Genomic DNA, 26,592 nt, shown 5'->3' on the forward strand with positions numbered 1-26,592 from the left:
AGGCTGAATTATAGCCACTGTGGCCTTGTAAGACACTATAGAAAACAAAACAAAACTTTTTTCCCCACTGGGACACAATAGCTTTTTACTGGGTTACCTAACCCGGTAAACTGGGTGTGGTGGTGCCTCCAGTAATATCCAATAATATCCTGTAGCATAGTGGTCAACATGTCCTAAAACTGAATCTTTGAAACTTTAGACTTTTTCCACAAGCGCCAGACTAAACATCCACAACCTATATTTAGCTGCTATTTTTCATGACTAGAGACAAATGTGACCCTTTTTTAAAAACGTAACAAGCTAATGAGCAAACTGGCGTTTATATGCAAATTACCTATCAAGTAGCTACATGCCTCGGACAGAAACGTGCATACAGTGTTGGCCCAACAGCAAGCTGGTTGCCGTTATTTATTTATTTATTTAAATTTTTTTATTTATATTGCGAGGCTGTTTCCAAAACTTTGAAATGCTCTTGTAGTATCTATGGGGGAACAACAAAGCGCCTTCATTACTGTGTACTGTGTTGTGTGCATCAGGCTCTGAGAGAAACTAAATGCGTTTGCAGAGACTCCCGACCGACACAAAACTACACAGATTTGGACCTTCAGAATGACCGGCTAAAATTTATGTTAACTATAAATTTTGTTTTTGTGTTAACCACTCTCGTAGGTTATCATTTATTCACGAGCATATATTCATGAACAGTGAATATATTTTCTCCCGTAGCGTCTGACCAAAGCGCCTGCTAAACTTCTCTCTGACATACGTCAGAAAACTTTGCTTACCGTTCAGCGCTGGACACCGCACAAACATGTGACGTCACAATCACCCGGCAGGTGCCCAAAGCGTATGAATTGCTGCGACACGAGTCGGACCCGCGACTAATCACTCGACTCTGCATGCAGACGCGTGGTTAGTGTCACCCTTCACCTCAGTGTGTAACTCGACGTAGATCTACATTGTGAAAATGGCCAAGGCGTTCAGCCTGCTTCAGTTTGGGCACCATTCTTTTTTGGGCCCTACACTCCTGACAAATTCCGATGCTGAGGAGGTTGAGGAAGAAATTCAGGAGATTGAGTGGGATCGAGAAGATATGAAGAAGCAGGACAGTCGTTCTTCTCCATATCAAGATATGAAGAGGAAGGACAGTCCTTCTTCATATAAAGATACAAAGAGAAGGGACAGTAAATCCCTCAACAAAACAGAAGAAACAGATTATGACTATTGCTCTGATTGCACTTCTGAGGAGTCAAACTCCACTTACAGGCACTCATCAAGGACCTCAAAGCGTGAGCGACAGAAAAGAACCAGTGAAGATAAGAAACATCGCTCCACTGCAAAGGTAAGAGTCTGTTTTATTTTGCATCTCAGTTCACATTATCAATAGTTGTTATGTTATGTTCTGCTGGCTTAATTTTATATTTATGGAACAACAGTGAAATGTGGACCCGATTCACTACTATCAGTAAAGTGATTACACTTTACTGATATGTACCTATTTGTTTCACTTAGCAATAGCCTACCAAAACTTTTAAAATATCCATTTGGAATTTGAAGTATTACAAAGACAAGACAAGGTGTCTTCTAATAGAAGTTGTTAAATTTTACAGGACTCAAATCAAATCTCTTCTGCATATCAGCAAGTTATATCAGAGCTTTTTTCATTTCAAGCTGAAACCAATATTTCATTTTAAATGAATGAATGCATGAACTTTATTTATATAACACCTTTCATGTACAGAATGCATGCAAGTACTTAACAATTCGATAAAAACACAACAATATTGGCTGATACTGATGATGTGCTGATATTATCATGCATATCCCTAGGTGATTAAAGCTTCATGGAAATGTATATGTCCTTAAGGCTAACCTGTATTTAACTGTATCATATGCTTAACAGGTGCTGAATTGTGAATGTGCCAAGCTCAAGGATGCCTTAAAAAAAGAGAGAGAAGCCAGAGCTGCTCTTGAAAAGACTTTGGAGAAAGAGTTGGCAGCTAAAGCTGCTCAAGAGAAAGCACTTAAGAAGAAAAGTGATGACAGAGCCATTCTTAAAGAGAAAGTGGAGAGCATAAAGTCACAAATGGCAACTCTTAAAGATTCACTAAAAAAAGAGCAGCGCAACAATGCAAAACTTAAATGTAAAGTAGATGAAATGGCACATAAACTTGAGAAGGATCAGAGTTTGATCAAGAAGCTCCAGGAAGATCTGGCCACTTCCTCCAGCTGTCTCAAAGAGCATGATAAAAAGGCTCTTGCAGAACTGCAGGAAGTGAAGGACCAGCTCACCCAGCAGCAAAAAGAAAGCTTGGACAAAAACAATGAAATCTCGTCCTTGCATTGCAACATTCTGAATCTTCAAAGTGATATTGAAGCCAAGGACAAGCTTGTGGATTCTTGGACCGAGAAAGCCAAACAATTGGCTTCTGAGGCCAAAGAAGAACGTATAAAGGTGGTCAAACTCCAGAAGGACATTGAGGTGGCGCTCTCCCACCAGCAGGAAAAAGCAGAGGAATTTGATCGTCTGACACATAAAAACCAGTCCATGGTCACAGAAATTCAGGAACTAACATCAGCTGTGGAGGCTCAAAAAGCCAATGCTGCCACACTTCAGTATAGCCTGAAAAATGAAGCCAGAGAGCTGCATTTGCAGATCCAGTCCTTGCAAAAAGACATTGGACTCAAAGATGCACTTCTGAGGCAAAAAGACCAAAAAGTCTCTGAGCTTTCAGAGAAAGCACTAAAGAACAAGACGCTGCAAAATGATCTGGGGGCCGCCCAGACTGAGACGCAGCTTGCTCTAAAACAGCTCGAAGAATCCAGAGCACTGTGCAATAACCTTGAGGAGAAAATTGTGAAGTTGCAGAGAGTCTGTAAGAGGGAAAAGCAGAAAAACAAGGAACTCTCTGAGCAGACCCTGGATCTAGAAAAGAGTCTGACTTCTGAGAGATTTCTGAATTCTTCCCTGAAAGAGAAGCAGACACAACTTGAGCTGACTGCTTCGGAGAATCAGACCAAAATCAAGGATTTGACATGCCTCACTCACCAGCTAGCTGACAGCCTCCAGTCTGAGTGCGCAGTAAAACACAGCTTGATTTGTGACATGCAGAAACAGGAGAAGGAGAATGAAGATATGACGGTGAAATTGAAGGCAATGGAGAGCAAACACGAGAGCCTCCTGTCTCAACACCGCCTTCTCTCTGACCTACATAGAGAGCACATATCAGCTAAAAACACTATAGCTGATGAGCTGAAAGCCTTTCAGTCAGAGAACACGACTCGAAAGACTGAACTTGAAGATACCCTGAAAGAGAGCAGGACTCGGCAGACTGAGCTTGAAGATGCCCTGAAAGAGAGCAAGACTCGGCAGACTGAACTTGAAGATGCCCTTAAAGAGGAGCAGAAGCATAGCGCCGAGTTCCAGAAGAAAGCCGATCGGTTTGCATCTGCTCTCAAAGAAGAAAAGGCGAAGTGTGAAAGCTATCACACTGAGCTCAAGGAGACTCTGTACAAACAGATAAAAACAGTGGAGGAGCGTGGACAGTTGACTGTGGCACTGAAGAGAGCAAATGAGACCTGTTCCATGCTTCAGCAGCAGCAAGTAAAATGTTTGACAGAAATGGCCATTCAGTCCAGACAGCTCAGTGGCACTGAGCTTAAGTTTAACATGGAAAAAGCTGCCCTGGAACAGAAGATAACAGCTCTAAACCAACTGCAAAAGGAGAACCAAGAACTGGGGAGGAAGAACAAGGACCTTCACTCTGATTATTGTGACCTGTTTATGAATCACAGAGCCCTCCAAGGGAAATATGAAAGGCTCAGTGGTGTACAAGACCAGCACCAACCAGAAGTCCATCTATCCATGAGAACCTGCCTCAGCACCCTGACCTGGTAGCCTGGTTGATGGAAACTTCAGTTGCTATTACACTACATGCACTAGCCTACTTGTTTTCAATTTAAATAAACATTTTAAAAATGTATAAATGCATGCTTTATGTTGTTTAGAGCAAGTTACTATTTGGCTTTAGTATACCTCTAAAATACCTCTAAAAACATTTAAATATTTTCAATGTTAACAAGCCGTGTTTTTAAATTAACATTTAACCTTTTGTTTTGTTGTATATGATCACATCTCTTATGTGTCCGGATGAGGAAAGAACAAGGCAAGGACATGATACCGTAATGCTTAGATGATAACTGATGAACTACATTTTTTTAATAGATTAAAATATTCCTTCTAATGCAGCGGTCAAGTTCAAGTTTTATACTTTATTTATGTTCATAATTATTTTATAAATGTTACTGTCACAGCTGCAAAAAATAACCTAAGAGGTGCCATAGTCTATATAGGCCCACTTTGATTTATTTTCATGAATAATAACATTTCAAAAACATGATTTTTTCACAAACTGCACCCCAGTCAGACATAACAATTTCAAGATTTACAGAGCTTCTTATATTATCTTCTTTTACTGGTTCTCTTCTTCTTCTCATTTTTCCATTGTGCTTGGACCTCCCCCAATGCTGCAAACAGCTGTATTTTTTGAGGTTATCTTATCATAGACTTAATAACAAAACACGTCACAGTAATGAAGTTTAATTTTTATTTTGCAAATTGTTCCCAAACCCTCAGGTAAAAGACATGAAAAACAACCCTCAGGTAAAAGACATGAGGAAAAACAAGACAACACACAGCATGTCAGCACACGTCTCAGCAGAGCTCATCAGTGGCTGTGCTGATCTGCGTCTCCCTCGCACAAACACACGTACAAACACACACATTTTACATAAACCAGCTCAAATGTAAACAGACCTCAGAACAAGTCTCCCTAGTGTAATCTGATCGTCCACAAAGAGCATTTACATGAGTAAGTGTTGAGTCCCTTTCTATAGCCTCTTTCCCACATGCAAATGCTCAAGATGGAAATGTTTCTGAATGTGCCTGCATGTGTGAATACTACAAATCACTAGTGATGTGTGTAAGCTTATCCCAGTAATTTAGCAGGAACTATGTGTGAAAGAGGCTCATGTATTAGTCCCTTTGATGTGGCAAACACACATACCATGCACGATGTAATACATAATCTCATTTTATCTAATCTAACAGTACATCCTTTTGCATAGATATATCATCAGCAATAGTTTGCCTGTAAACCAATTCCACTTGAACTACAAATGTAATGGTAACTATATAGGCAATTACAGCAGACACTCTTTATCAGAGAAAGTCAGTATAGTACAAAAAGAGGTTGATATCTGCTGTTAGTACATGTGAGGTGACCTCTAGGAAGTGTAATGCAGAAACACTACAACTAAAACTTAACTAAAAAACAGATATCTGCTCACAAGTGTGTTGCTATCATTTTTTCCGGACCTCATTCACTACCTACCTGGGAGTTGCAGCGCTGACATGCGGGCCGCGGTCTCTGCCTGGGGCTGGTGCTGGGCTGAGGCCTGGAGCAGGGGGTGGAGGCTAGGTTGGGGACAGACAGCGGGTCGGTGCTGGTGCTTTTGGCGCTGGTGCTTTTGGCGCTCGTGTTGACAGACCCATGTTTGTCTCCGTGTTGTGCGTTCTGGGTCTGCTGCACACTGTAGTGGCCTGTTCTGCGGCTGCAGGGGAGGAGAACAATTCAACACAAAGATAGAAAAACGGTCAGATGGTCAGAAAGATGCACAGACAGGCAGAGAGGCACAGTTCTATGACTACTCATTGCAAGGCAGCAAGTCAGGTGGTTAGTCTGTCAAACAGGCAGAATGATTATGACTAACAGAGCAAAACGTACTGACACTGCACTTTAAACTACAATCCTCTCAGAAGCTCAAGAGATACGGTGGAAGGTGAATCAACCATTTTTCAACTTGAAATGTTTGTGCAAATGATATTACATAATGTTTGTTGGATTGTTATTAGGGAAACCTGTGTAGGCTAACAATGATCTACCCCATTTCCACTAATCAGAACCAAGTACTGGGCTGAACCTGATATAGATAAAGCCCAGCTGGTTTATGATATCCATTATGTAGTTTCCATTATATTCACACAGCTAAGCAGGCTAATGTTGTATTTGTGACTATGTTACACTGCTGTAGTGGCAGTACACTTTTCTGGTAATGCTAACCATGGCTATGTTTTGAATGAATCGAGGATTTCAAAATGCATATGAGAGAGATGACATTATTGCTGATTAGTTCTGCTTTGTTTTGTGATGCTCATAACAAAAGCCTTCCTACAACAATACCTGGCCAATGTGGTGTGTTTTGATGTGCCGCAGAAAAATGATTAATCTTTATGGTTATAAAGAAGGTCACTAGTCCTGGACTGTAGACAGTCCTGGTTCAAGCTCTGATGCACTTTGCACCATGTCTTTAGCGGCATACCACATGACCATGTGTAATTTCTGCGCTTACTATCATAAATATACTATTCTGACTTATGCTGTCAGCATTGAACATGTGTTTTGCGTTTGTTTAGCTTGATGGGAGTATGTGCATGCAGCACTGTTTGAAAACGGTGTTGAAAACAGCTTTGATTTGTGTTTCATTTTTATTTCACAAACCTTACATGGTTTGTATAAAAGATCTTGCCAGTGAGTCAGACAAGACAGAAGTGTGAAGCTCAGTGTTTCTAACTAGAGACTGGTCAGCAGGATGTTGAATTTCCAGCCTATCAACTGACCAGGATAAAATCAGCCTGGAACTAAGAATAGTTAGTTTAACATCGGTTCGACTTCCCTTCGCAAGCCTGGCCAAGCCTTGCCTCGTACAGCCTGGTCTGGCCTGGTGTAGTCTGGCTTAGCTCATAGCCAAGGGGGTATAAAGCATAGCCGTACCTGCTAATCACAGAGTGGTGAGGGATAACCACTAAAGGTCTGTGTGGAGTGTTTACCTTTGTGCCTGATCATGTTTATCACACACTGAGAATAGCTGTACACAGAACCAAGGTCAACATGGTCCCAAGGATTTATTGAATGTGACGAATCTCTGAAAAATTCTGGGGAAGCTCAAAATTCTTGCATGACATGGCATACAAAGTCGACTCGGTGGACTCTTATGATGACAGACTGACAGTAAGTCTACAGCTGCTCCGTAGCAAAAGAATGGGAAGTTGTTTACAAGTTGTTCAGTCTCTGCGGAGAATGAACTTACAGAACAGAAAGTCAAGAGGGCGCTGTCAAGAACTTGTAATATATTTCTATCAATCAAGTTGGTCTGGTGTTTCTCAGTGTTCAACTGTATTTCTGCCCACGCAAAGAAATGCTATCCTTACAAATTATACTGACTGGCTTAATGAGGGTGCTATAAATTGCAAACTAAAAGTAACATTATGTGAGGTCTGGAGCAATTTTAATGCAGTACTGGAAACATGAGGCATCTTAGCTCTTGTTTTAACATTCCACTGTCTGTGCTGATGAGGATCTTATCATCTTATGACTGATTTGTCCAAAGCCGAAAACATAAGCAGATAAGTGGATTGGGTTGGACGTATTTTTTTTTTCTAATGTTAATAAAAATAAATGTGGCTTATTTATTTGAGCAACAGATTTGAAAAATGTCTGATATCAGTAATGTTGTGGTGTGTTTAACTCAGACTGTCATTCCGTAGCATGATTAAAACACATCTAACCGCCCAGAAAGAATCAAGGAGATTTTTTTTTTCTCCTAAAATGAACTGCGCAGATCTGAAACATGAAGTAGCCACTGTGGAAAATCAAAACATCACCAGTCAAGTTGACCTCACGTTAATCAACTTGGAATTAACAGCAGGGCATGACGCTGAGAACACATGTTGAGCCAAGGCCACATACCACAGCACACCTCCTGACACACACACACACACACACACACACACACACACACACACACACACACACACACACACACACACCCACACACACTTATAAACAGATAAAAACACGGTAAATATAGACACATGCCAATGCATTCACAGGCATGCTCGACAAACTCATTACTCACACACCAAGTTTATGCAAACAAGATTAAGCCTTTCACCTCCTACTGGCAATAACAACCTCCTTCCTTACATTATAGTCCCTATTCTTTCCCTCTCCTCTCCTCCTATACACCTAACTAGGGACTTCTCTTCCCCCGATTCTTTATTTCACTCCCAGTTTTCCTCCCTCTGACTTCCTCTGGTTGTCTGATCCTCTCATCCTTTCCTTTTTACCCTCCTCCCACACATCCAGCTCCCAGTGGGAGACTGTTTCTGCTTATTTTATCACACCAGGCTGAGACACTCAGGCTGATCGACTCCTCTCTGTGCTGATTACAGTAAACCTGTGAGGACATTCCAGTGATGCACTTTCTGTCCCTTATGCTTCACTATTAGCAGCTTCTTCCTGTGTGAAGACTAGAAAAAAAAAGATGTCCTTGTTTTGAGGTACTTGCACCTTTGCTTGTGAGGACTTCCAGACCTTGCTGAGCGCTAAACCTGGCAAACAGTCAGACAAGCACGCATTAATAAATGATCGGTTAATAATTGACTTCCATCCAGAGCTGTAAGTAAAGAATGCTTTGAATGAATCATAAATCAGAGCTTATCAAATTACAAACACACACAAAGATACATTCGCTTCCAGCACATGTTGGTGGTGCCAGATCTTAAATTACTGGGGATATTTAACAGTGGATTATTCTTTCAGTTATTATGTAACATAATGGCAATTAAGCTCAATGTTGGATATAAAATACTGCTGTGAAACTTTGCAATCGCTGATCACAAACCATCTGTCTTGTGTCTCAGCCACCAATGTAACAGCACTGAATATATCACACAGTTTATGAGCTGTTGTGGGTATTTTAGGGATTTAAAAAAATCTGACTGAAACACAATGCAGTGCCAGTCCTGATGAAGACCTGTGGTTGAAATCAGATGGTTCTTTTTCTTTATCCTAGACACACCACTTAAATTAAGGCATTCTAATTACTTCCTAGACTTTGTCCCTTCCCCTCCAATGCAAGAATGCCTAATGATTAAGCCTAGATTTGTCTTGAGTCTCGATTTATTTTAGAATGAAACAGTTATTCGAGGGCACCTTGATGGCATTTGAAGCAAACTGTGAGGAAACTCCTCTGAAAGAAGAATAGTTACTGACTGGTGATAGAAATGATGTAAATGGATAAAATGTACATGCTTTGTGTTCCATTTAACTACGAGCTTGTGAGGAAAAATATATACAGAGATCTAACCATGTTAAAAATTAAACTTTGTAACTCTCATTTTAGTTCACGACTTTAAGTGATTTGCCAACTTGTAAAAAAGCAGCATGTCTGCACTGATATGCAGACACAACTACCACCTAAATAAAGACATGAGCAGCAAACAAATCAAAAGGTTTTGTGACATACACACACCAGCTCTAATTCACACACACACGCGCGCACAGATACATGAGTCAATGAGCCAGCTCTTTCACACAGGCTCGCAGAAGTCAAGTGGACTGCCCTTGTTAGTTAAACAAACACATTTTTCACTCTGCACACTGAGACGCATGCATACATAACCTTGAGAAGACAAGCAGTGCCGCACCTGCATGTGTGTGTGTGATTGCTCTACTCTTTGTATTGCTATCCACAGGCCTCTCTTATCACCTGCTCAAAGGTGTCAGCCAAGATGCAGTGTGTGTGTGTGTGTGTGTGTGTGTGCATGTGTGTGGCAAAAATGATTTCAGGTTCAAAGAGTAAACAGAAAATGTCATCCTGCTAAACACAAGCCAGCATAATTAGTAAAATGCTGAACAAAGTTTTGAGGAAGTGAACTCATAGGATTATTTGAGTCACAGAGCCTGTGTGTGTGCATGTGTGTATGAGTGTGTGTGTGTGTGTGTAGAGAGAGAATGATTAAATACCACTCTAGTGACAAAGTCCCCGAGTGAACTGAAACATCTTCAGCATAGCAGCAGCATGAAATGACGGCACTGTAAATTTAGATGAGAAACAATTTATTACTTTCACATGCAGCCTGAACCTCAGAGTGAGCAGTGACTAAGTTTTGTTGGTGACATGAGAGGGGAAAAGAGGACAGTGTATGTGTGTGTGTGTGTGTGTGTGTGTGTGTGTGTGTGTGGTATTCCCATTCAGATCAACAGGTGCCAGTTGCCATCTGTGCGAGAGACAGAGACTGTCTCTGTTCTGCCCCCATCCCATTCCCATACACACACACACACACACACACACACACACACACACACACACACACACACACACACACACACACACAGAGTTACTGGTCTCAGCGATGACCCACTGGTTAAATGGATGATCTGTCTCGACTCTGACTCGGATGATGGAACTAGACGATGTAATCCACAGCCCCCCCTGGAAGCCTAAATCAGTGGTATGCTCATTAGCTTGGTATTTTTTCCTCTGCCTCTCTTTCCATCTGTCTTCTACAATAACTTCCAGCAGGAGGCAGGGAAAGAGCCACAGTTTCAGGCCACCAATTTCACAACTGGTTAGAGCTGGCTAGCTTTAAGTGTGGTTTTACTCAGCTTAAGGTTAGGAGGGACAAGGATAATTTGTCTGCTTCAAGGCCATTTTCAGTTCTGTCGAAACCTGCGGGGATTCACCACACCTGAAACTCCACGTATCTCATCTCCATAGCCACCTATCACCCTGGATTTGTACCTTTCTTTATGGTAGATTACCTATATTTTGATTATGATAAATATTTCAAAGGGGGAACATACTGAAAAAAGTCTGAGAACCATTGTTATAGAGTACAGCTAGGTGGGGTGTTTTATGTAAAATAAATTTCACTTTTCTTGAATGCCAAAATTGATAGTAGTGCAGCTTCCATGCATTGGGTGTATCTGAATATAACTGCCATCATTCAAGATTTTGGAGAGCTGGGAATAATAAAGGGGAACACAAGAGGGAAAGCATATGATACTGGTGCTGGAAGGCACCCCTACTTAACACTGATCCCTCTGTGTTTTTGCCACACAGAACAGACAGGAAGTAGTGGGATTTTGCTGAAAATTTTTGCATGACATTTCTCTTGTAGAACAAAAGAAATTAGCATTGAACCGCCAGTGTCCCCTGGGCACTGTTTTGGCCAGCAGTGCCCGACAGATGCTTGGCGGAAGCACTGGTGGTGACCATGTGGGAAACACATCTGAAGTACAGCACTGTTTTGTTAAAAGGCTGAAATATCGATCTCTAGCTCTCTGGCCATTTGGGACATGCTACGATCTCAGGGCCGTCAGCAACACACCATTTAAAGGAAGAAGAAAGAGCCGCGGCTGTGAGAGGCTGGCAGCGGATGCGTAACCTAAGGCCCTGAAGGCCCTGACCCCGAAGGTTGGATGTCCACTGCTGGTATGAAGCCAACAACTTTCTGCCTGTCTGTCTCTCATTTCTTAGCTAGGGGAAACAATGACCACTAAACTAAGCCTACAAGTCAACCTAGACAGGACACACACACACATACACACACACACACGCACACATGCACACACAGTGCTGTGGGAGATGAGACAAAGGCAGGCTGTAATGTGATGCTGTTTTTTTCTAGCTAGCTGGACAAGCCATCTGGAACAGACACACAGACACAGATATATAGGTACACACACTCTCTCGCACACACACACACACACACACACAGGCAGGTGTCTCCGTGTGTCATACCAGCTGGGTCGGTCCTGTACTTGGTGTTTACTTCCACAACACCACAGTTGTTGACAATAGTTGTTTACGGATCTAAACATGTACAAAAAAAAAACACTCATAGCTAACATGGCCTACATGAATAAACAGCTGTCTTCTTCTATAAATAACAGAGTGACTACACAGTCATCTCTGTCAAAGGCTCCCCTTCAGCTCCTCTAACAGTACTTTTTTAAACTATGCCTTCAAACTCAAAATGGACTGCCTCTCCTCTTGTGGCAGTCAAAGTCTAGAAATAGTTATCATGCCATGAAAACCAGGAAAACACTCATTCATGGCAGAAAATATGGCAGCAACGTAAGCATATCCTGGCAATAAAAAAGCCTAGATTCAATCAATAAAGTCATGAAATCCAGTCAGGATGCAAGTGAATTTGATCTGGATCCAGCTCCATCTTTGTGTTGTGTATTCTTCACTGTGTCAAAGTGATGCTTTTCCCTTAGTTTCACATGTGGCCAGGGGAAAAGTGTATATGAACCAGAGCCCAGTGTAAAGAAGACTTAAACTGAGATGCCTGCAAAATATGGGCTAATATGGAAAAGGATATGCTGTCCATTAACAGTGTGCTACGAGGAAAAACAGCCCCAAGACTTAAGACAGAGTTAGCTAACAGTGAGAAAAGTTTGTTTTTGTTGTTTTCCTACGTTTTTTTTTTTTTCTCCTGTCCACATTTCTCTCCAGAAGTCAAGTTCAAGAGGGAGAAAAATAACACTATCATGACTTTGACCTTTGCTCGCTGCTCTCTCTCTCAAACACACACTCACAAGCAGGCACTTTTAGCCTCTGCCAAGTATCGGCTAGCATAACAGATTTCACTCAGTTTCATGTCGTGTGTCCTCTTTTCAATTCGACACCACAGTCCACCTTACAGCACGGCAACACACACACTATGGAGTCACACAGACAGACCTGAAGCAGGCCTGATACACACACACACACACACACACACACACACACACACACACTCAGACACACACACACACACTCAGACACACACACACACACATGCACACACGTCTCCCACCTCAGCAGGGGCTCGGGATCTTGGGCTGTGGAGCACGGCGCGCATATTCCGTTTTTCGGCAACAGTTCGGCGTTGCTATGGTAACCCGTTAAAACCACTCCCTGGGACTCCTGCTGTTGACGACTCATGTTTCTCCTCTTTTTCTTCTTTTCTCTTGTGCCGCTGACATCCAGTGACCAGTGGATGGGTGCCACCGCTATCTACCTATCTATCTTTCTATCTATTTATCTATCTGTCTGTCTGTCTTTCTATCTATCATTGCCTCTTTCCGGTGAAGTGTTGAGTTGCCGACTCATGCTGACATCTTACTCCTTGGACGCCCCTCTTCCTCTCTGTTTTTCCTCCCTCTCCCTTTTGCTCTCGTCTTTCTTTACAACTGCTCTTTGTCCGTCCGTCTGTCTGTCTGTCTCTCCGTCTGTCTGTGAGAAGGGCGGGGCAGGACAGGAGCAGGGGGCGGGGCTTTGCGCGACGATTGGATGAAACTAGAGGGAAAGGCTGAACTGTCCTTGGTGGCTTTCATAGATCGCAGCGCCCCCTGCTGCACAACGGCGGTACTTGACCTCACCGCAACACTCAGGGGGAAATCACGTTATTTGCGTATGTGTATCTGTAACATGGTTCCACACATTTCAAACTGCATACTTCATATTTTATAATGTTTGAATGAATTGCACGTATATTTAATTTACTTTAGTAAATTAATTCACATTTGCATGTTTTTTAAATCATACATGTCCTTCACATTATTACAGGTTCAGTGAAATTGTTGTGCTTGTTTCAACAGCATATTTATGCTCCACTTTTATGTTTTGTTGTTTTTTTTCCTGCTGTGTTGTTTTACTATCAGCTGTCGTCATGGCCAAGTTTCCCCACATAGATTATAACAGTTTCACTTTCTCTCACAGTTTTCTTATGATGAATTATTGTTAACTTTTCCTGTGACTTTTGTGGTAACAGTTTCCTTCTAGTGTTTATTATATCGTCACCATGGTCCAGTTTTCAAAGGAAATACATTTGTGTGACAAGAATCTCCACCTTAAATAAACAGTAACTCATATTCTATCACACTGTATGGGAAACAAAGAAAGTCTCCAGCACTCAAGATCACAGCATTTACTTGGGAATCAGATGCCAGGAATAAAAATACTGAAAAAATAAATAAAATTCACACTTGCTGAAAAAATGCTCCAAAATGTGTTTTGTAGTATTTTGTGCTTTCTGATGTCAGTCATTTGAAATATAAAACAAGGACAATGCACTCCTTTGATGCACTGTTATATCTTAATGTAAATCCGGATGTTGAACATCATTTAAATACAATATTTGGATGTGATCCAATCCAGTGAACCACAGTCTGTTCACACAAACTGACCAGAGGGCACACACACACAACTGCAACATACATTAACATAAATAGCTCAGGGTGGATTAAGCATACACACATCCACACTGAAGGGCTTCCATAAATGTAAACTGACACATACAAATGTATAAGCACACACACATACTTTGCTATACAGTTTTACTTACCGGAGGTGCAGGTAGTGGGTGAGTTTGGAGACCATTGTATGAGTGTATGTGGGGGCCAGTCAAACTGTCTTTCAGAGAGCATGACACTGCCCATGTGCTGGGAACTGGTGTTGGGACACACACTGGGACAAGTGGGATTAGCCCCAAGAAGCAATCAGATTTTTCAGCTGCTCCTTCGTCCCTCCCTCTCCTCCACTATCTGCCCCTCTATCCCTCCCCCATCCTTTGTTTCTCCAGCTGATACCACTTGGCGCCTTCTTCCTCACCATGTTTACTACCATATTTTCCTCTTTCTGCACCCCCTTCATCTCCTGATAATCCTATTAGGTAATTGCTGTCTGGACCATCATCCAACCCCCACTTCTGACCAACAACACAACACATATTTACAAGACCTACAGCTCTACTTAGAACAAATCTCAACTCTCCACCTATATTCTGTACCTGCTAAGACTTAATGTCCTTCATGTCAACACATTTAATGCCTCAGCTTAACTGCAAGGTGGTTCATCAACATATTTTCTGCTGGTTTCCAGGCTGTCACTTGTATCTGGTAGCTGAGATACTTCACGAGTGTCATTTAAGGCAAACATCAGCATAGCTGAAAGTGGTCTCTGACCCAGTGACTGGATTATCAGTGTCCTGTTAATGTGCCTCATTTCCATTTATCAAGAGAAGAAAGGCAAGAGATGAGTTAATTGTGAAGATATTCTTTAAATGATCTCAACAGTAATCAGACTTCAAGAAAATGCTGAAACAAAATTACTGACAATGTTGTTATATCTTTTGTTGTTTGTTTTCTGTGTCTACAACATCTATTGCACATCTGTCCGTCCTGGGGAGGGATCCCTCCTCTGTTGCTGCCCTGAGGTTTCTTCCTATTTTTCTCCCTGTTAAAGGGTTTTTTAGGGAGTTGTTCCTCATCCGATGTGAGGGTCTAAGGACAGAGGATGTTGTATTTCCTGTAAAGCCCTTAGAGACAAATTTGTAATTTGTGATTCTGGGCTATATAAATAAATAAAATTGAATTGAATTGACAATAAAAACAGAAAATACTAGACCTGCGAGCAGCTATTAACGCAGTCCAAACCCTCCACGAAAGTCGGACCTGGTGGCCCCCCGAGTCCATACAAGTCAGACCTACAGGACCACGTATCCGAGGCAAGTCTCCAGAGGCAGGTCCAGAGCAGCAATGAAGGAGGCTTAACTAGCAGGGATAACAGTGTTGAGGAGAGACAAAGTGTCCTTAAGCTGTGATTAAACTACATGTCACAATAGGTCATTTTATATAGGGACGTATAGGCCAGAGTTAGGCCCCACTTGTTATATATAGCCCCCTTGCCAACAACCTAGCACAGCATACGTTGGCAGCCATGAATTCCTTCTGTCATCTAGGAGACTCTGAAAGACAGCATGTCAGCCGGGGCAGCCAACGGCCAAACTGAGCATAAGGGTTAACCTGAATGACAAATTTAAAAGTTTTTATTGAGAAAAAACACTATCTTGTGGCTGATTTGCACGAAAATTTGCGCAAAGCTTCAGTGAGGCTCTGTATTAATTGGACAAATTGTTACTGAGATAAAACGAAACTGGCATAAAAGTGCCACCGCACAGTAAGGCATGTGTAATCATAGACCCAAATTAAGCGACAACAGAAAACATAAGACCCATTCAACTTTTGTATTGAATTGTTGCTTTATGTTTAGAGTCAGATTCAGATTCACAGTCTGCAGATGCAGTCTGAGTTACTTAAGTGCCACTTTCTATGTCTTTTTAACACTGTAAAACAATCCAACTGCAGTGTTTTTCATCTGCGGCCCAACCTCCACCTGTGGCTGGGGAATGGGGCTCCTTGGCCTGCAACTCCCAAATCATGGATTTTATAGACTAGTTTAATGTTTTCTGGGACAGGAGGCATCTTTTCGGAGTGGACAGGCTCCACTTAAACAAAACTGGAATGCAGATACTCTCTGCTAACCTGTCATTTGGCATAGACCATGCTCATGTTATGTCAATGAGCAACAGTCCATACTACCAGCCTGTACCTGCTAACAAGTCCAAACAGTGATGTCTCCCAGGTCCTAGTCCCTATCGCTTTTAGTTCTGCTTCTACCATCTTTAATTGGACTTGGACCATTTGTTGGTATTTTTATTAAGATCAGCAAAATGAAGATTTGTGTAAGGCCTACAAGATCTGCTGTGTCAACTAATTTATTAAGTGTTCACTTACATCCTATAGTTTTTTATCTTCTTTTTTACCTCAGTTAAACTCAGTCTTGTCAATGTGAGGGCTCGCTCTAGCAAGACTTATTTTAATGATTCTATCTTTTCCAGTCAGCTTGATTTTATGTTTTTAACAGAGACATGGTTGCAAGCTGGGGATGACTGTGAGTTATGATTGTTTTAGTCAGTTCAGTTTCAGTGGGTGTGGTGGAGGTATAGCTGCAGTGGCTCACAACCCAAATTAAGGTGACCGATGTCAGCAGTCATGATTTTTTTTTTCATCCACTGCTCTTAGTTTTCATAGAATTATTTTAGGTGGTGATTTAAATATCCATGTTGACAACCATGCCGATTCATTTTCCGTAGAGTTTCTGATTAAATGCATTTGGTCTTCAGCAACATGTTGTGGCGTCTGCACATAACCACGGGCATTCTTTGGACCTGGTGTTAAACTATGGTATGAGTATTGGCCCCATAAATAAATAAATACATAAATAACAATAATCCTGCTCTTTACCTCACATCCCCATTGAGTTTGAAGCAGATCCACCAGGGGGAAACATGCTCATTTTCCACTTTTAGAAACACGGTTTTCACTTCGAATGGTTATGAGGCCCTGGGTTCAGGCCCTGGCTTCTCCAAAATCCTTTCTCCAGAAGAAAATTGTGCCTTTAATTGACTAATTTCTCATATATACACTGGACATTCTTACATGATGAGCTGATGATTTTTGACATCATTTGGGGCTGTAGAAATTCTGCGATACAGCATCAAACTCACTTTCTTTATTTAACAAATTAGATGGAAGACCTGTCCCACATTTCTTTGAAACATTGTTTAGCACCAGTGAGAAAATAATTCCTACCATTTTCCCTTTAGAGTACTGTAGTTATCCTGAAAAGCCTTTTCCTGCTAGATGTCTATATGGTAGGCTATAGACAAAATGACCAGGGCCTTTTCATGAAATAAGACACAGGGCTAAAGAGAAGAACAAATTACATCTCATGAGTAAGGAAGGCACCAAGCATGAAAACAGTGAAGGACATTGTCTTTTATTGTCCTGTACAAAGTATACTTTAACATGGATTATTCAAGGTTCCCAGCAGGCATGGAATTTCTGGGATATCATGGAATTCTGAGAGGGAAGGGAAAGTCAAGGAATATTAAGGACATTTACAAACAAGCAGTCCTTGTAGGAATATAGCAGAATCTTTTTTTACAACTTGTTTGACATATTCATTGAACTAGTCAGCATTCCAAACAGAGTGGAAACCAGGGAGAAAAACAGTATTAACAAACCAGGAAAAAATCACTCTGACTTAAAGAATCATGCATATAATTTTGCATGTTTGGTGTAACATCTACAAAGTGTGTAAACTGAAACTAAACTTCTGCTAATCTTCAGCTAAAGCAAGCAGCTGTATTTTCACATAATTTTCCTTCCCTTTTGTCCAGCCTTTGGCTTCCATTCATTCCACTATGGTGTGAAAATGAACTTTCAGAGACTTCACACGTTCTTCACTCCAGTATTCCATCACTGTAAAAAGTCATCCAAATTAGTTTTCCTAAAAGCAGCAGCACTGTTGTGTTTTCCTGATTTGAAATGGAGCAGTTTGCTTTACACAGCCAATTATAAGTTCTGTGATTTATGAATGGTGACGACACTGTTAGCCACAGATGCAGCACATTATAAGGAGGCTGTTTCAACCAAAGAATCTTTTGTACCCCCACAAGATTTGCAAAATGGTTTGCTGCAATGTAAAACATGGGTAAATTGTAGTAAACAGGCCAAACATTCAGAAGCAGTGGGACGGTTAGGGTTAGGGTTGATCAGGGCTATGATAGACTCTGTATGTAAATAACCTGTGTGTCTTTTGCACACCATACACATCCTATACTGCCTCTTATCTTATCAACCATCCACAATATAAAGGCCTATGTGTGAGGAAATTATGTAATTTCCTGCCTTTGCTTGTCGGTGTAGTCTCTGCTTCTTAATGTCCCTCAACTGCAACCTCAGAGAGAAACCCAACCCTCACATCCACTGTTAAGCAAAACTTAGTCCATGTTTCTGTATTTCCTTTTCATGACTTATATGGGATATTTCACCCAACTTGAAAAATGATATAATTTTTACTTCCCCTGTAGCTGTTCTGCAGGACAGTAGTGGTGCTATCTTCCCGTCACTGTTACTGAGTGTTGGATACTGGCTGGATGCTCCAAATGCTAACTGTTAGCCTCCTGCCATTCAGGTGGACTTCTGGCAGTTATTTTTTAAGAACATAAGAACTATGGCAACGTTTTTTCTGGAAACATCCAGACAGTAAAAAAAGTCCACTGACTATTTCTATCTTAAACTGTGTTCATGAAATATTAGTTTATTTAAATTTGCATGGTAATTTTCACTAGCATGCAAATTTATGCAGGAAGGTGCTCAAAAATCCAATCAGATCATCTGTTCTATAGGGAGAAACAGTGGCTGGAATGAAAAACAGGTAACCGATAGTAATTTCAGATTTTTAAAGTTTTCACATTTAAGACAGACAGGGGTTCCTTACCTTTTACCTCATCTTCATGTTTTCACTGGACCCTTGAGGTCTTTAAACATCTTTGAGTACATGTCTTTCTCTCTGTCCAAATTGTCTTTATAGCACCTGGAAACCCATTAAGAAGGTTAAAGTCTCCCTCCAGCCATATATTAAGCCCCTAAATTTATCTCTGATGATCAATATTACATATTTACAAGTTTTTGTCAATCAAAACAATCCCTTACTACCTTGGCCTCATTAAAAATGTGCAGCTCAATGAATACACAAATATTGCCCACCCACCTCCCAGAGCTCTGTTCACAGGACACCGAAGTTCAGCTTGTGACAGTCATGAAAATTGCACCTTAATTTATCATCTAACCATGAAAAAAAAAATTTCAGCAAATCTCTTAGCTACACTAATATTATCCATGTGAAGCAGCCATTTCAAGATGATCTTGTTTTTTTGAAGGAAAAAAAAAAAAAAAAAACAGCTCTTAATATACTGGCAGCAACTGGTGGACCTGGTGCTACTGACATGCAAAGAAACACCCAGTCAGTTGACGGGCTGTTGGATTTGTGACGTACCAAATCTAGCTGGCCTGAATGTCAGATTTTAGGGACGTACACACACACACTCCTCTACCTTCAGTAGAGGACTGTGAAAACACCTCTAGTGACATGACAAACTTCGCAGTTACAAGTCAATACAGTCCATGTAAGACATTTTAGGGCACACAAACATAAACACATTTTTGAGTGGATAGGGACTTCATCTTACATGGCTACTTTCCTCAGCAGGTTGTTAATGTCAGTGTCAAACGGCTTCTTTGCTTGAGCACTAATGAGACAAGCCTGGGCTTTCTCATAGTCTTCCAGGTTCAGGTAGGCCTGCAAAAAATGAAATCAGTCAAAATACTGCAACTATCTTTAGTTATGAAAAAAAAAAACACAACAAAATGCACTGTGGATTAAATTAGCTTATACTGATGTGCATGGAATATAAGAGCAGGTAGCGCTGCCTCTGCAATCAGTGGAGCTCCTTCAATTGATTATAACCAATGTGTCCTCCTGCTCAGTGTTACTTTCTTCAATGATTATGATGACGAAATATATTCGTCAACGACCCTTTTTTTCCATGACGAAGATGGAACGATGATGAGCTAAAAATAGCTGTACACTCAAGGTCTGGTTCTCGGAAATAAAGCCACGATCGAAAAGAAAGAATGTTTTGTTTCTTGATTGTCTTTGTGTAATGACCAGTGATTCTACTGTTATCAATTTTACAAGTGTGTAATGTACAATCCTGAGTATATCAGTAAGTACTGCATGGTTGCACTTCATCTCGATTGATGGGAGAGTCTACCTGTATTGGCATGATTCAATTAGTTTAAACTTTAAAGGCATGTGTGCGTGCGTGCGTATATATATGACTAAAACTCGACTAAAATCTTTCATTTTCGTCAACTAAGACTAGACTAAAACTATTAAGGACAGCAATGACTAAAATGTGACTAAGACTAATAAGCATTTTCGTCAAGAAGACTAAGACTAAAATTAAAATGGCTGTCAAAATTAACACTGCTCCCTCTAAAGATGTGTCTATTTTCCCCCTAAGATCATGCTTATCTTGCTGGTTTAAAAACAGAAGCATGCAAGGTGCAGGTACTGTCAACTCTAAGCTATAAAGAAAATAACTGTGTTCTGTCAATCAGCAGATAAACTATACTGATGTGAAATGGCAATTATGACTTTGTTTAAAACCGTTTGCAGTGTTTCACTGGGACACTAACAGAGGAACAATAATGTCAAGAAATTCTCCAGAAGTTGAAATGTTGAATCCTGCCTCTGGCTTCGTCTGTGCTGTCACAGTGCCTTTAAAGTTTTTTCCTTCTCACATCTTTAAAGTGATATTAAACTTTAGTAAAATATTTGTTTGTGAATGTTCTTCAGCTCAATAAAAGTCTACATACTGACACTCAAGTTCACTGGGAGCTCCGACAATTCATGTGTGTAGATAATCTTTTAAAGCAGACACAGAGTGCGATCCTTGTGAGGTAGAGACGAGGCGGAGAAAAGAGCGAACCAGAACGACATGGAACCAAACCAAATGCAGCCTAACCCCCATGTGGGAATGTTTTGGATTCAAAGCAAATGAGAGAGGGGAGCCCAGTAACCTGGACGAGCCGCTGTGCCGCGTTTGTTTTAAAACTATCCAAACTAAAAGAGGGATGAGCAACTAAAGCACAACCACCCTGCACAGTTTTCCCAGTTAAGAAAAAAACACAAGCCAAGACGCAAAGGAAGTGTTGACTGTTGAAGAATGTTAGTCTCTATACCTCTCTGCTAATGTTTAATATTTATCTAGGTATTGTTTACAAAGACTTGATCATCCATTTTATTCATTGTTTTGGTTGTGTGTAGTTTTTGAGTGTTTTTTCCTTAATAGAGAAAAAGTATATTTTTTATATTGGTTTTGGTTTTTATTCAAGTGCAATTTTTGATAAGAGACTGAGAGTCCATTTCAATGTTTCTGGTTGTGTTTTTTTTTTTATTATTATTACAGTGCACTTTCTGTTATCAGTTGGACAATTTTTTGTATTCATATGGTCTTTAATTATTTATTTTGGTATTTTTATGTGTTATTTATTTTGGATATTAAAATTTTCTTGTTTACATTTTTAAATATTCTTTTTGAATAAATGTTTATTTCTCTTCAAAAGTGTGTACTTACATCATTATGCCTTTATTATCATAATATAAGTTTAAAGAATGGTCTGAAAATGTAAACACTACAACAATAATAAAAATGGTCTTAAAAGCACAATATTACGCAATATTATCGCTTATCGCAATAATTTCTGACGCAATTAATTGCACAGCAAAATTTGTTATCGTGACAGGCCTACTCTGACCTGGCCACAGCGAAAGAGAGCCTTTGTATTGTTGGTGTCAATTTCCAGGGCCATTTTGCCATATTTCAGAGCTTTGTGGGAGCTTTCCAGACGGAGCTCGGTGAGGGAAAGGTTCAAGTACAGAGGAAGTAGTGCTGTCCTGATGCTCTCTCTCTCCATATCGTTCCTGGTTTCCCTGTTCTCCAGCAACATCTTCGCCTGTCAGTCAAGTGGACATGTCATTATTAAATACCATTAATCACAGTTTCATTAGTACGCCATTTCACAGGCGAGTTCATGTTCTAAAAGTTTACACTATTCACAAAGTGTGCTATGGAACATAAAACAAAGCAGGAAGATTTCACTTTAGAAATTAATCGGGCTTGCGGGCCCAAAATACGTGAAAAATAACATGAACATGGTTTCTGCTGAACATGTGTCTTTTGGGTTTGTTTCATTAGCTCTACCTCTTTATAGGAATCTTTGGCACTCTCGTAACGGCTCTGCTTAAAGGAGCGGTTGCCAAAGCCGCGCAGCGTGCTGACCACGTTGAGAAGCGTGTTCAGAGGAGCACTGTTCTGCTCCTCCTGGAAGAGAAGGTAGAAGACAACAGCAGTTAGTCAACATCTAAAACTGAAATACTTCAAAAGCACCTTCACTTCAGGTCCACATATTTTTGCTATTAAGAAATATTGTTTTGTTGTATTAAAAAGGCACTGACTTCATTAACCCAAAAGAAGCCAAATTATAGTATCATGAATCACATTGCACACTTTTGAAACTGGAATCTTTCACCATGAAAGGGATTTTTGATGGACTGTTGTATTTATTACATGGAGTAGAAATGTTAAATTTTCCTGAGTTTACTATTTGCTGCAGAACTGGAGAAAAAAGAAATAACAGGTTCATCAAAAGATGCGAAATATAACTTCTGGTGGAATCATACCATTGACACTCATTGCTTTCAAGTGAGAAAGGATAATCTCATCTAATCAACTATCCCAGAGACGTGGCAGAAAAACCACAGAGCACCTACAGTCTCCCTACCACGCTTAGTCCAACAAACTCGTCCACTTGGCCTGAGTCAAGGAAGTCGAGGACCTGAACCTCGTACAGAACCATGGCATCGGGGGGAATGAGAGGAGGACAGCCCATCTCTCCGTAGGCATAACGGGGCAGGAAAAGGAAACGGGAGAACTCTCCTTTCCTCATGGTCAGCAGACCCATCTCCAGACCAGCCAGTGTCACATCTGTGGAACATTTACAAAGGAGGGAGGACATGATCCAAGGGCATAAAGATGGTCGCCTGCTAGGTTCATTTCAATATTCGTGTTTGTACCTACACTAAATAAAAAGCATCCAAATGTCACCAAGATCACATGCAGAGATGATCCTAAATGATTATAAACAGTGACTTCAATCAATAGTAACTTGAAAGAAAAAGGTATTTCTGACGGTCTTCAGGAGAACCTTTACTGACCTCTGCCTAACTTCATCATCCGAGGGTACTTTATGTAACAGTTGGTGTCGAAAGGTTGGTTAGAGTATTCCAGGAAAGCAGAGAAATGGACTGGGGGGTAAGGGACAATAATGACAGGTTTAGAACGACTGAAATGGCTAACAGAGAAATTACTGAAAGGACAAATAATTTAGTCTGGAGGTTTTCAAATGGAAAATGATAATATAAATACTTGATACTGAGGCATTGTGTGGGATGGGTGGGCCTTCTCCAGGTTGGATCACCTCTTTCAGGATACCACCATCTCCCAAGATGTCTTCCATCTGATGGCTGAGCCGATTAAAAGGGCTCTAGGTTGGGAAGAAAAGCCTTATAATGATGACTGCACACTGTTTTCACTCTCTTTGGTGTTAGCAAAACATTTTACTTGGATTGCTGTTTTGATATTGAGGTAGATATTGGTAGATATTGAGGTGTTTTCAGAGGTTCATGGTGAAATGTTGTGCATGGAGAGATCCACAGTATGTCCTGAAAGTCTGAGTAAGCACACCTGTGTTTGGCATAAGGAAAGTTATTGTGTTTTTGACCACACCAAGATTTAACATTACAGTTGAAGTCTATACTAACTTAATGTGGCCTGAGCCTGAGTGTAGCCTTTTAATTTAGGCTAGCATAGCCCAGGTGATTTCCGACAGATGTACTGCAAAAAGTAGACCCTGACAACATTCGATTCAGCAGAAAATACTGAATATTTCAATACATAATGTACATGCATTTTAATCCAAAGTTTGCTGCTTCTGTGAAACCTAGGAAATCTTTACATTTGATTTAATATGTATTTAATATTTTAATAAACATGTGATGCCAAAGCACCAATATTTCATATAATTTCATTTGTACTGCCAAACAGCTTGACAAATTACTGAATTTCTGTATTGTGACAAACTTTGAATGCTGGCATCTTAGTTGAAGAAAATATCAACTAAACTGCTGTATTAGCTGACTATATTTCAATTTAGCATAAATTTCCAGTTATCAACAATACCCAACCAATATTTTCAAGTGTTTAAGACATTATGTGCACACTCCAGCACACTCCCCTGAAAAAAACTTTCACCCAGGCAAATCTGTATGATAAAAACCACACAGTCCAACGTCATATCTATATTAGTAAAAACAAGCATTTTCTGAATGAAAATATGTGGCTGCAAAGTATTAAAATCACACAAAAACTTAAGGAATAAAATGCAACTTTATGATGTTTATATAGAAAAATGAACAGAGTACACAGTGCATCGCTTGCTCTCTCATTGCCCTGCCTATCAAACTACATGGGGGACAGTGCCAAAAAAAAAAAAAAAAAAAAAAAAAAACAGTCCAGGCATGCTGAGCTATTTAGAGACACCTAGTGGACATTTTTGGAACTGCACAATTTGACTCCGGACCTCAGTAGCTGGGTAGATGCCAGACCTGAAAACCAACAGTTTCAATGGTGTTTCAACTGACATACATATCCTAATGGGTCGAATGGGTTTTCATTTTAAGGAGAGTTAAGTTTATATTATAATGCTACTAGCAGGAATTAACCGGATTTTACACTCAGTTTGGGTCCACGTCAGGAACAGCAGGCTAAAATTAAAAATGGGTGGCAACCCCCTTTAATTTACAATCATGCATGTTAAGTATTCCAAAGAAAGTGCAGCTTTGCATGAAACAACAATTATTTAACAGACAAGACAAAGACACAGGGCAGGAACTGTTGTAAGTAAAAAAAAATATATAATGTATGCGGCGGGCCTCCGTTTTTCAGGGAAACTAGGCAAGTAACGTTGACTATCAAGCTAGCGCCCACATAAACGCGCCTTTGCTAATTTAGCATTTAGCCAACTGCGGTAAGGTAAATGTACCTGGCTGTAGGTCCTCGGCAGCTCAGGGTGTAACATCATTCTTATTCTGGGTGTTATTCCGTTCCCTGACATCTTGGACTGGTCGTTAACAACGGGATTTCTCTGTTTTAGTGCGGCTAACTCACAGTTTGCTGTTGAGCCTAATTGAGAGTCAACATTGGCGGCTCGGTTGAAGCCAGTCGGTCGTCAATTAAATATCATGTGACCCAAGTGAGTTTGATGTAGGGCTCTGCTGCGGGCTCCACCGTGCAACAAGTGTGTTAAGAGTTGTTCATATGTGTTAAGTAAATTTCAGAAATTCACGTTGCCCAAATGTGGTATGCATAAAACAATTTCAACATGATGTACATGCTAAAGAGGAAGCAGCTGTCCTAGTAAAAACAATATGCCCGCTTCTGCAAAAGAGTGCATGAACTTAATGAGCAATTTGATTAGTTTTCCAGGTATTTTGGAGCCGAACTTTCGATTACAGGATGGCTGTGTTTCTTTTGAATAATTGTCCAACATGCGTGAACCTTGAGCCAAGACATCTGCCTCGTCAATCTGCTGGAGCACACCTGGCCTGTTGTGTGAAATGCACCTGTGAAAGCAATGCAGAGCCGGGTGGCTGCCTGGTGCCTGTGAGGCCACACTTCTCACAACAGGCACTAGGGGTCGCTACATGACCATTTTCAAACAGAAAGGCAGCCTGACGTCTGGCTACAGTTCTAACCCAACCATGGACGAACTGTTCTCCAGAATCAGTATAGGTGGTTACTTAAACGGTGCATATCAGAAACAACTGATGTGCCTTGCAAAAAAAAAAAAAAAAAAAAAAAAAAAAAGAAAAGAAAAGAAAAAAAAAAATCTTTGTGTCATATAAACTGGAGACTTTCACTTAAGAAAACACATTTTGGTCTTATACTGATGCAGAGATGTCATGATGCAACCTGTTTTCTCTGACCTTACCTGCTTCATGTAATCAATAAAATTTAGCATTTCACAATAAAATATTTTAGAATAAATGGGGGGAAAAAGTCTGAGGCACAATTCTTTTTCAGAGTTTCAGAATCTTAAACCTGTTTCAGTCACCTGATGATAAGAGGACACTTAGAGGTTGGGAGTCAGAAATGTGAGAAAGTTTGATTGAAAATGCATCAAGCTTCTTTGTAGCCATTTTCAATATGACTATGTAAACCATGACTGAACAGCTTGGCTTTAAGATAAAAAAAAAAAAAAAAAGACCGCAAATGTTCAAGAAATCTTATTTATTTATTTATTTATTTTAGGATAGATTATTTCACCACATAGCACTGAATGTTAAGTGTACATTTTTACACATCCTGACTAATTAACTAGG

General features: G+C 40.4%; 3 protein-coding genes across 5 annotated transcripts in view; 1 reads left to right on the forward strand and 2 right to left on the reverse strand.

Annotated features, from left to right (window-relative positions):
- The window catches only part of arhgap18 (Rho GTPase activating protein 18), a 29,821-nt gene extending 16,722 nt beyond the window's left edge, over nucleotides 1-13,099 (reverse strand). For both annotated transcript variants that reach the window (XM_030046563.1, XM_030046561.1), the window contains exons 1-2: nucleotides 12,713-13,099; nucleotides 5,394-5,613 (exon numbers count right to left, since the gene is read on the reverse strand). In XM_030046563.1, coding sequence (XP_029902423.1) covers nucleotides 5,394-5,613; nucleotides 12,713-12,840 — 348 coding nt within the window. In that variant the 5' untranslated portion in view covers nucleotides 12,841-13,099. The remainder of the gene's footprint in view (nucleotides 1-5,393; nucleotides 5,614-12,712) is intronic.
- Nucleotides 878-4,238, forward strand: LOC115355707 (MAR-binding filament-like protein 1-1). The gene is made up of 2 exons (XM_030046560.1): nucleotides 878-1,342; nucleotides 1,904-4,238. The coding sequence occupies exons 1-2, from the start codon at nucleotides 968-970 to the stop codon at nucleotides 3,896-3,898; spliced, it is 2,370 nt and encodes a 789-aa protein (XP_029902420.1). The 5' UTR covers nucleotides 878-967; the 3' UTR covers nucleotides 3,899-4,238.
- Nucleotides 13,100-17,496: 4,397 nt separating the features above from the next.
- Nucleotides 17,497-25,749, reverse strand: fkbp6 (FKBP prolyl isomerase 6). 2 transcript variants are annotated; one of them, XM_030046564.1, is made up of 9 exons: nucleotides 25,254-25,748; nucleotides 23,579-23,696; nucleotides 23,368-23,457; nucleotides 22,935-23,137; nucleotides 22,355-22,474; nucleotides 21,909-22,106; nucleotides 19,775-19,884; nucleotides 19,024-19,119; nucleotides 17,497-18,002 (listed from the first exon to the last, which is right to left on the reverse strand). In XM_030046564.1, exons 1-8 carry the CDS (start codon nucleotides 25,323-25,325, stop codon nucleotides 19,038-19,040), a joined length of 993 nt encoding a protein of 330 aa, XP_029902424.1. In that variant the 5' UTR covers nucleotides 25,326-25,748; the 3' UTR covers nucleotides 17,497-18,002; nucleotides 19,024-19,037. The 2 variants fall into 2 exon arrangements, with proteins under 2 accessions (XP_029902424.1, XP_029902425.1); XM_030046565.1 differs by having other exon boundaries at nucleotides 17,502-17,600; nucleotides 25,254-25,749.
- Nucleotides 25,750-26,592: the final 843 nt, after the last annotated feature.

This window comes from Myripristis murdjan, chromosome 24 (assembly GCF_902150065.1).
Source record: "Myripristis murdjan chromosome 24, fMyrMur1.1, whole genome shotgun sequence".
Classification (NCBI taxonomy): Eukaryota; Metazoa; Chordata; class Actinopteri; order Holocentriformes; family Holocentridae; genus Myripristis; species Myripristis murdjan.

Bases quoted from the DNA above. Each gene is read 5' to 3' on its own strand.
- LOC115355707 (XM_030046560.1), top strand. From the start codon at position 968: ATGGCCAAGGCGTTCAGCCTGCTTCAGTTTGGGCACCATTCTTTTTTG. The intron at 1,343-1,903 runs GTAAGAGTCTGT...TATGCTTAACAG, and splicing joins AACATCGCTCCACTGCAAAG to GTGCTGAATTGTGAATGTGC.
- fkbp6 (XM_030046564.1), bottom strand. From the start codon at position 25,325: ATGTCAGGGAACGGAATAACACCCAGAATAAGAATGATGTTACACCCT. The intron at 23,697-25,253 runs GTACATTTACCT...TTCCCAACCTAG, and splicing joins TGCCGAGGACCTACAGCCAG to AGCCCTTTTAATCGGCTCAG. The intron at 22,475-22,934 runs GTAGGGAGACTG...CTTCTCTTCCAG, and splicing joins AGTTTGTTGGACTAAGCGTG to GAGGAGCAGAACAGTGCTCC.